Source organism: Sitophilus oryzae, unplaced genomic scaffold, assembly GCF_002938485.1.
Source record: "Sitophilus oryzae breed Bouriz unplaced genomic scaffold, Soryzae_2.0 scaffold_119_pilon_pilon, whole genome shotgun sequence".
Taxonomy (NCBI): Eukaryota; Metazoa; Arthropoda; class Insecta; order Coleoptera; family Curculionidae; genus Sitophilus; species Sitophilus oryzae.
This window is the reverse complement of record NW_022145837.1, coordinates 2,000,785-2,011,786: the sequence shown is the minus strand read 5'-3', so window position 1 is coordinate 2,011,786 and position 11,002 is coordinate 2,000,785. Positions and strand designations below refer to the sequence as shown.

Genomic DNA, 11,002 nt, shown 5'->3' with positions numbered 1-11,002 from the left:
TATGTTCTTTGCGGCTTCAGGTTAACCAAGAGCAATAATTTAAGTGTAATGTTTAGCAATGTATTTAAATTGTACTAAAGATAATTATTGTATAATATATCCTAGTCATATGTAGATGTTCGGGTAGACGAATTAAGAAAAAAACACGTAAAAAATCTTGTATATAAACATGAAAATACCCAAAGAAGTATACATATTTATATTTCTTATTTTTAGTAAACTTTTTTTTAATTGCCTATACCGGGTGTTTTTTTAAAAGTGACTTACCGTCTGTAACTTTTTTATTTTTTCAGATAAAAAAACGAGATGTGGTATATTAGTATATGACATAAATCCGGATTGATCGACGTATTCAATTATTTTCGGTCACTTCCTGTTTCACCGGAAATGACAACAACTTTTGATTTTTAAACGATACCATCAGTATTTTTTTACTTTATTTGATAGAAACTGGCATTCTGAAGAGAATATTATATCATATGTCAACTTAAGACCTTTTTGCTTAAAGAAAAATAGTATTTCAAATTTAAATCTTTTTAGTAGTGCCATATGGCTGTCTAAATTGAAATTTGAAATGTTATTTTTTTAAGCAAAAATGTCAAAAGTTGACAAATGATATATCATCCTCTTCAGAACGTCATTTTCTATAAAAAGATGTAGTCACATTTCCGGTGAAACAGGAAGTAACCGAAAATAATTGAATACGTCAGTCAATCCCGATTTATGTCCTATACTAACATACCAAATCTCGTTTTTTTTATCTGACAAAATAAAAAAGTTATAGGGGTGAGCCACTTTAACCATTTTAACCATTTTATAAATGTATTAAATAATTTAAATCCAAGCAGTTATAATTAATTGTAGAATAGTTAGGTAGGTAGGTATACAGGGTGTACCCAATATTCCGTGGACATAGATATTCCCTCCTACGTATTTTTGGAATCAAGATAATTTAATTGGACACAATTTAACTCTATCCAAAAGTGTTTCGTTTGTTCGTTAGAGGGCACCAATCGAAAATAAACCCAAACGTTAATTAATTTAAAAATGATTAAGTTTATTGTCAAAATTAATTTGCCATACTGATATAAACATTCCGTATTTTTGCCATCTTAGATTATTATTATCGCCCAGTAGATTTAACGCTTGATCTGACTAGAATATACAGGGTGGGTCTTAAATAAGTGCCAATATTTTCAGGGGTGGTATATATTTCGATCTCAGGAACAAGTCAATGAGGTTTTTCCTGCAAAAAAAACGTGCATTTTCTTTTAAATTTTCCTGTACCGCGTGCGTCTCAAAAGTGGCTCACCCCTATAACTTTTTTATTTTTTCAGTTAAAAAAACGAAATTTGGTATGTTAGTATGTGACATAAATTAGGATTGATTGACGTATTCAATTGTTTTCGGTCACTTCCTGTTTCACCGGAAATGACTATAACTTTTCATTTTTAAATGGTACCCTCGGTATTTTTTTTACTTTATTCGATAGAAAATAACACTATGAATAGAATGACATATCATATGTCAACTTTTGACATTTTCGCATATGGTTTATTTGAAATTATAACTTGCGATTCGTAACGAAAATTTGACTCGAAATACTAAGTGCGTGGTATCAAATTATTCGTAAAAAAATGCTTTTTCCAAATATGCTTTTTCCATAAATGGCCAGGACAAGAGACTAAAAACATTAAACGATCAAATCTATTTTTCCAAGGCTCCTTGATTAAGAATTAGTGTTTTTAACGTACCCATGGCACTCTAGATTGAATTATTGAATTTTAAAATACTATTTTTTATTAAGAGAGAATCTCAAAAGTTGACATATGTTATGTCATTCTATTCAGAATGTCATTTTCTATCGAATAAAGTAAAAAAATACCGAGGGTGCCATTTAAAAATCAAAAGTTGTAGTCATTTCCGGTGAAAAGAAAGTGACCAAAAACACTTGAATACGTCAATGAATCCTAATTTATGTAATATACTAACATACCAAATCTCGTTTCTTTATCTGATAAAATAAAAAAGTTATAGGGGTGAGCCACTTTTGAGACGCACCCGGTATATTTTAGAACTGCATGTTCACCGAAAATTTTCCCACGGTATAATATCTGATATTACCATGGTTATGACACTAAAAAGGATGTAAATACAGAAGAAATCCGGTGGTTCTCTTTTTTTAAATAAACCGTTTTTTTAATTTTCAAGCTTGAATAACTCGTCGGTTATTTTGGACTTACTTAAGACTCACCCTGTATATATTTTTTGTAGGTCAGCTTCAGAAAAACTCTTTTTTTTTCAAAAAAAAATACGAGGTGGCGTTTTTTACAAGAGACAAAAAATGTAGTAAATGCTAAAATGAACTTTCTACAAAAAAAAAATCAGTCGTCAGTTATGTAGAGGTGAGGGTTGTTTTCACCTTTATCTTGGGTACTTTCTGTATTTTTTTTGTGTTCTTTTTGTTTAAAGCTATTAGCAAAATATATACACCCCAAATCTCATTAAAATCGGAATATCGCTTCTTAAAAAATCTTCACTCCAAAAACACGCAGTAGTGCGCTGTGTCCTCGAAATATTGTTACACCCTGTACGAATATATAAAAATGTGAATATTTCTTGCCAAAACTGAATTCATATAAAAGCGCAGTTTAAGCTAAAGAAATAATATTCTTTTTGTGTGTGTAGCTAGCTACGGATATATGCGGAATGTGAAAGTATTTTAATTCTGTTATTTAGGATTACTCAATGTAATATATATGTCAACCCTGACGTAAAAAATGTAAAAGAAATAATAAATTTATACCAATAATTCAAATAGTTATTTTTTTAATTTCTATGCATAATAGTAAGCGAGCCTGAGAAGCTAAACGGACAAAATTCAAAAACATAAACAATTTTTTTTTTCCAATTTCGCAAGGGTCGTAGATTAAATGACACTTTAACAGCGAGGTTAGGTTAAAAACTTTATTTCTTCTCCAAATTTCTAATTGCTTCCAATTTTGGAAGTTTTTGTATTCCTTTTCATAAGTTATTCGGGATTTAAATGAAAGTAGTTTGGATATGGCGCTTGTCGCCTCAGCCTGAATATCTGTTGGTAATTTACTTATTTCGTTTTGAGTCATTTCTAGCTCCAATTCAATCAGCAATCGACACGAAAGAGAATTAAAAAATATTGACTCAAAACTGACAACTAAAGAGACAGCTTTATTTATTTGTCAAATTACATAGAAACCAACGCCAACCCAGCACAATATTTTTTCTACTCGTAATAAATTCCTTGAAATAATAATTAAGGCGGGTTCTCACTTGTCAGTTTCGCTGACGCAGTCTGACTGATTCAGTGATACTGAACAAATAATGAACGTCAGAACACATTTTCATGTTAAGTGATCAGTAAATTCGTACTTTCAGTTAAAGTGAAAACCAGTTCTACTTTTTTCATTTTTGACTGATCATTATCGAATAATGAATAGAAACTGAAGCGTGAGAATTACATTTTCGTGATTTGTTCAGTTTACAAGTTAAAGTTAATTATTTTAATATATATCTCCAAAAATATCCTTTATAGGTATTTCGCAACTGCACTGCAAGAAAATCTACAAAATAAAATAGTTAATTTTTGTAAACACTTCTGTGTTAAACCTAAACGGACACTGCTTGTCAGAAGTTATGTTTACAGTTATACAAATTTGCCTAACAAAGAAAAAAATGCTTAACGTTTCGGAAAGTAAAAAAAATCAAAGAATAAAGAAAAAAAACTATTTAAAATATTTAAATTCAAACTATTATGAGAACACTTTAGTTTTTTTTAAAGCAGATGCGTCTACAAGAAACCGTTGACGTTCTGTTAAAATAAACGTCAACGGTTTCTTGTAGACGTATCTGCTTTAAAAAAAAACGTTTTCTTCTTTTCTGATTCACCAGAATATTCTGTAATTCATTTTCTAATTGTAAACAAACTTCGCGAACACCTGGTTTCAATTTTGTTTCAACCATTTTCATGTCTACGAAATCACCACGTTAAAATGTTTGGACCAACTGAATACTGAATGTAGCAAAACATGAAACGTGTGAATACAATCGTTGATTTTATTTTTCATTGAAAGAGGCGGGTTCTCACTTGTCAGTTTCGCTGAAGCAGTCTGACTGATTCAGTGATACTGAACAAATAATGAACGTCAGAACACATTTTCATGTTAAGTGATCAGTAAATTCGTACTTTCAGTTAAAGTGAAAACCAGTTCTACTTTTTTCATTTTTGACTGATCATTATCGAATAATGAATAGAAACTGAAGCGTGAGAATTACATTTTCGTGATTTGTTCAGTTTACAAGTTAAAGTTAATTAATTATTTTAACATATATCTCCAAAAAATCCTTTATGGGTATTTCGCCACTGCACTGCAAGAAAATCTACAAAATAAAATAGTTATTTTTGTAAACACTTCTGCGTTAAAACTAAACGGACACTGCTTGTCAGAAGTTATGTTTACAGTTATACAAATTTGCCTAACAAAGAAAAAATGCTTAACGTTTCGGAAAGTAAAAAAAATCAAAGAATAAAGAAAAAAAACTATTTAAAATATTTAAATTCAAACTATTATGAGAACACTTTAGTTTTTTTTTACAGCAGATGCGTCTACAAGAAACCGTTGACGTTCTGTTAAAATAGAACGTCAACGGTTTCTTGTAGATGTATCTGCTTTAAAAAAAAACGTTTTCTCTTTGGTTTTCTTCTTTTCTGATTCACCAGCATATTCTGTAATTCATTTTCTAATTGTAAACAAACTTCGCGAACACCTGGTTTCAATTTTGTTTCAACCATTTTCATGTCTACGAAATCACCACGTTAAAATGTTTGGACCAACTGAATACTGAATGTAGCAAAACATGAAACGTGTGAATACAATCGTTGATTTTTATTTTTCATTGAAAGAGGCGGGTTCTCACTTGTCAGTTTCGCTGAAGCAGTCTGACTGATTCAGTGATACTGAACAAATAATGAACGTCAGAACACATTTTCATGTTAAGTGATCAGTAAATTCGTACTTTCAGTTAAAGTGAAAACCAGTTCTACTTTTTTCATTTTTGACTGATCATTATCGAATAATGAATAGAAACTGAAGCGTGAGAATTACATTTTCGTGATTTGTTCAGTTTACAAGTTAAAGTTAATTAATTATTTTAACATATATCTCCAAAAAAATCCTTTATGGGTATTTCGCCACTGCACTGCAAGAAAATCTACAAAATAAAATAGTTATTTTTTGTAAACACTTCTGGCGTTAAAACTAAACGGACACTGCTTGTCAGAAGTTATGTTTACAGTTATACAAATTGGCTTAACAAAGAAAAAAATGCTTAACGTTTCGGAAAGTAAAAAAAATCAAAGAATAAAGAAAAAAAACTATTTAAAATATTTAAATTCAAACTATTATGAGAACACTTTAGTTTTTTTTTACAGCAGATGCGTCTACAAGAAACCGTTGACGTTCTGTTAAAATAGAACGTCAACGGTTTCTTGTAGATGTATCTGCTTTTAAAAACGTTTTTTCTCTTTGGTTTTCTTCTTTCTGATTCACCAGCATATTCTGTAATTCATTTTCTAATTGTAAACAAACTTCGCGAACACCTGGTTTCAATTTTGTTTCAACCATTTTCATGTCTACGAAATCACCACGTTAAAATGTTTGGACCAACTGAATACTGAATGTAGCAAAACATGAAACGTGTGAATACAATCGTTGATTTTTATTTTTCATTGAAAGAGGCGGGTTCTCACTTGTCAGTTTCGCTGACGCAGTCTGACTGATTCAGTGATACTGAACAAATAATGAACGTCAGAACACATTTTCATGTTAAGTGATCAGTAAATTCGTACTTTCAGTTAAAGTGAAAACCAGTTCTACTTTTTTCATTTTTGACTGATCATTATCGAATAATGAATAGAAACTGAAGCGTGAGAATTACATTTTCGTGATTTGTTCAGTTTACAAGTTAAAGTTAATTAATTATTTTAACATATATCTCCAAAAAAATCCTTTATGGGTATTTCGCCACTGCACTGCAAGAAAATCTACAAAATAAAATAGTTATTTTTTGTAAACACTTCTGCGTTAAAACTAAACGGACACTGCTTGTCAGAAGTTATGTTTACAGTTATACAAATTGGCTTAACAAAGAAAAAAATGCTTAACGTTTCGGAAAGTAAAAAAAATCAAAGAATAAAGAAAAAAAACTATTTAAAATATTTAAATTCAAACTATTATGAGAACACTTTAGTTTTTTTTAAAGCAGATGCGTCTACAAGAAACCGTTGACGTTCTGTTAAAATAGAACGTCAACGGTTTCTTGTAGACGTATCTGCTTTAAAAAAAACGTTTTCTCTTTGGTTTTCTTCTTTTCTGATTCACCAGCATATTCTGTAATTCATTTTCTAATTGTAAACAAACTTCGCGAACACCTGGTTTCAATTTTGTTTCAACCATTTTCATGTCTACGAAATCACCACGTTAAAATGTTTGGACCAACTGAATACTGAATGTAGCAAAACATGAAACGTGTGAATACAATCGTTGATTTTTATTTTTCATTGAATTATGGAAAACGCTATGGAAAAAATATTGTTTTATACACGACGATAAAATTGCATTATCGTCTCCAAAAATTAATTCCCTAGCGATTTCATCGCTCGTGAATTAATCTTTTCGGTCGACGATAAAATACCATTTTATCGTCTTGTATAAAAAATAACTATTTACATTTATATGAATAAATAACTAGTATAATATCCAAATGATGCCAAATGAACGAAATAAATCGCACAGTGATAGTAAGTTCTGTCCGTAGTAGGCAATGCGATCGCCATGTCAACTGTTTTTTTTATAGACAACTGTTAACATAGAATCTTGACATCGAACAACATCGAATTAAATTTTAAGTATGGTATTCATCCTATTCTTAGTTCTTAATTGTTTTGGTGAATGATGAAGAATAATTTTGAAGGTAATGTATTCTACTCTGAGTTCTCTTTTTCATAAATGGAGGTTCATTTTTTTAAATTTGGAGTTTTCCATCAATGGTATTTGATAAATTTGATTATACAGGGTGTTTCAAAACAAGTGCGAGAAACTTTAGGGGGTGATTCCTTGTTCAAAATAAAGGGTAGTTTGCTTCATAAACGTTGGGTCAAAAGTCAACCATTAGGGAGATATCGCCGTACAAAGATGGCGGAAAAATAATGTTTTTATTTTTTATCTTGAAAACGAAAAGAGATAGACTAATGAAATTTTATGGAAGTATTACTGTTATGAAAACACACTTTCAGGTAATTTTTTTACTTTTTTAAAATGAGTGGAAGGGGTTGAAATAAACTACCCCTATCATTCTTGTTAACGAAGTTTAAAGAAAATTCTTATCAAACACATGCAAATACTTTAATTTGGATAGTTTAGTTTGTTTAGAAACTTTTTTACCTCTTGTGTTTTTTTGATAAAACTCACCGATTGGAAATTAAAAAATAAAATGTAAAGCATTACATGTCTGGACAAAAAATATTTTTAGATTAAGAATCTAGTGATAATAATGATAATAATAATCATCTAGATAATAACGTATTGCAGTAGAGTAATGTCAAATAAAATAATATTAGGAAAATCCTAAAAAGTAACAGCGACCGATTTTTTCCTAAAAAAATTACAGCAGCCCACTAGATTCTTTATCAGAAAATGTTTTTTGTCCTGACATGTAATGCTTTACATTTTATTTTTTAATTTCAAATCGGTGAGTTTTATCAAAAAAATACAAGAGATAAAAAACTTTCTAAACAAACTAAACTATCCAAATTAATTTTTTTGCATGTATTTGATAAGATTTTTCTTTAAATTTCGTTAACAAGAATGATAGAGGTAGTTTATTTCAACCCCTTCCACTCATTTTAAAAAAGTGAAAAAATTACCAGAAAGTGTGTTTTCATAACAGTAATGCTTCCATAAAATTTTATTAGTCTGTCTCTTTTCGTTTTCAAGATAAAAAATAAAAACATTATTTTTCCGCCATCTTTGTACCGCAATATCTCCCTAATGGTTGACTTTTGACCCAACGTTTATGAAGCAAACTACCCTTTATTTTGAACAAGGAATCACCCCCTGAAGTTTTTCGCATTTGTTTTGAAACACCCTGTATAGCATGAACTAAGAAAATAAAGATTGATTATTTAGATTTATACCATATACAGGGAGCTCAAAAAGCTACTTCGGGTGCAATATTTTAACTTTACTGTATTTTTTATTCCCTGATTCTATTTGAAACAAGTTTTTAATTCGATGGAGCTGGAGGTATTTAGAAAAAAGGTAATAATACTAAAACACATGATGATATTAAAAAATACATATTTATTTAGTAACAATTAATAGTTATACAGGGTGAGTATTAAATAAGTGCAAATATTTTCAGGCCTGGTAGATAAAAGGAACATATTTTCTCTTTACGGTTTTTCAAATAAGTCCAAAATAACCGATTTATTTTATTTTGAAAAAAAATATTTTTTGCTTTATTAATTTTTGAGAACCACTGAATCTTTCCTGGGTTTTCTTTCTTGTAAAATTAATTTACTATCTATGTTGCCATATTACCAAGATATTATGTTTTTGAACTAAAAATTTAAAAAATTTCCAAATTTACGAGCCCTAAAAATATTTGCACTTATTTAAGACTCGCCCTGTATATAAAAATACAGAATTTCAGCTATTGGAATTACTATCAGAATGCAGAATTCTCTTGTGTTTTGAAAATTGCCCTGATTGTCTAAATCTGAAAAAAGATAAATAAAAATAGTAAAAGAGGTTAACAAACATTAGACATCAATAAATTTTATACCAAAATTTAAATATAGATCATAAACTACAAAACTGTAGTGATGTGAATACCGTATGATATAAAAAAACGGCGTCCAGTTTGGCTTGGAAATCACGATCTATGATATTCCCCATACAATTTTACATATAAAATGACAGCGATCTTCATTATATAGCCATCGCTGACGGCGTTTTTTTTTTCGATAATATTGTATTAGTTACCTTTGCCCACAAATGTCACATTGGTATGGAGTCTCGCCTGTATGAACCATAATATGACCCTCAAGAACCCTTTTATCCATGAAACGTTTGTCGCAAATCGAACATCTGTGATTCTTCACGCCAGTGTGCCCTTTTTTGTGAAATGCCAAGTTACTAGTGGTTTTGTAGCTTTTACCACACGTATCACATGCATAAGGTCTATCATCTTTAAAAAAAATCGTGTTATAAGTTTATTTTAGTATAGTTCTGCTCAAGTAAATTGTCCTAATAGAAATAGAGTACAATACCACAAACAATACCTAATTACTTGTCAAGAGAAATAAGTAAACATAGAGATATAGCAATATAAATTTATATGGTAGAACCCCTCTATTTTTAATTATTTCTCTGGGATTTCCTTCATACCCGAATGCGATCGCATATGAACATTTAAATCGCTCTCTCTCAGTGATCTGTGGCCACATTTATCACACTGGTAATCCTTATTAACCGAATGTATAAGTTCATGTTTAGTGAGCATGTTTTTACTTATAAACATCTACAAAACAATGAAATTTATTATTTTTTCAAACAAAAATAAAAGAACATTTACTTTAGGACATGTTGTACATGAATAAGGTTTTTCTAATGTGTGAATTCTCGTGTGTACTTTTAAGTAGGACGATGAGTGGAAATTTTTATTACAGACTTTACAATAATATGGTGTTTCACCTGAATGTGATCTCTGGTGCGTTCTTAGTCTGAAAATATTTATAAATTTTGCTCCTAAAAACGAAAATTGTAAATTAAGAGCTTAGGAGTATCCAAAACATTAATACCGCAGATATGACACCCATGTTTCTTTTCACCAGTATGAATTTTCTCGTGATTTCTCAGATTACGTCTGTTAGAAAACGTTTTTTTACAGTTTTCACACTCAAATTTTTCATTCTTGACATGTATTGTCCTATGTACCTTAAGAAATTAACTTTAGGTATGTATAAAAAATATTATACTACTTACATTTAAGTTTTCAAGTCCTGAACTTAAAACATCCTAAAATATATACATAAATAGTAATACTACAATAATTCAATACATCTAATGTTCTTACATTGTTTATTAAGTTAGAATCTTCCCTTAAAATTATACAAACTGACAAATTATCATCATTATTGAAATTTACAAAACTGTCTGTATTTAATATTTCATTTGTACTTTTTAACGGCTCTACTATATTTTTTAATTCACCATCTGCATGTCTTGCTTGTTTACAAAACCCAACAGCCACATTGAGTTTCTCTAAACACCCTGTGCATATACAGGTTGGAGAATATGCATCTAAGTCAATCTAAAGAAACAATAAGCCTTAATTTGCTTGTTTTTACTTAAGTTGAGATTTGTTTACCTTTATATTAATAAGTTCACTCAAACTTTTGGCTATATTTTCGTTTCCAAATAAGAATTTCATGTTTTCTGGGGAATGTTGTGAAAGGCAGGTCCTGCATAACTTATATAGATCGGGTACAATTTGGATTTCCTGAGCCATTGGGTTAAAATTTGATAGTTTATATTAATTTTGAATAAACTATTTGGGAAAAAAACATTAAACAGCTGATTATTTATAATATTATCCTTGTAACCATAGAAAATAATATAATCTACATCATAAAGTAACTAAAATATAAGAGTGTTTGAAAGGTTGTCTAACTTGGCCATAATGTTGCATAGTTCAGTTAGGGCTCCAAAGCGTCGCCACCTGCTACCTGTCACTTGTCATTACAAGATTGACAAGTGACATGACAGCAAATTATTTGTATTTTGCAATTGTTTACAATTTTGTTTTGAATTTTGGAATTTTGTTATTATTTTGTGTAGCATAAACTTTGTTTGTTTGTTTTGTGTTTGTGCGTACAGAAATTATGGACGAAGTTTTATTTCCC

At 29.8% G+C, this 11,002-nt stretch overlaps 1 protein-coding gene across 1 annotated transcript in view; it reads right to left on the bottom strand.

Moving 5' to 3' along the window:
- Positions 1-8,630: 8,630 nt before the first annotated feature.
- LOC115891790 (zinc finger protein 721-like) overlaps positions 8,631-11,002 on the bottom strand; it is a 23,350-nt gene continuing 20,978 nt past the window's right edge. Inside the window, exons 24-31 of the mRNA XM_030912348.1 lie at positions 10,468-10,631; positions 10,174-10,410; positions 10,083-10,115; positions 9,899-10,034; positions 9,673-9,845; positions 9,486-9,618; positions 9,081-9,285; positions 8,631-8,814 (exon numbers count right to left, since the gene is read on the bottom strand). Of these exons, the coding sequence (XP_030768208.1) occupies positions 8,745-8,814; positions 9,081-9,285; positions 9,486-9,618; positions 9,673-9,845; positions 9,899-10,034; positions 10,083-10,115; positions 10,174-10,410; positions 10,468-10,631 (1,151 nt within the window). The 3' untranslated portion in view covers positions 8,631-8,744. The remainder of the gene's footprint in view (positions 8,815-9,080; positions 9,286-9,485; positions 9,619-9,672; positions 9,846-9,898; positions 10,035-10,082; positions 10,116-10,173; positions 10,411-10,467; positions 10,632-11,002) is intronic.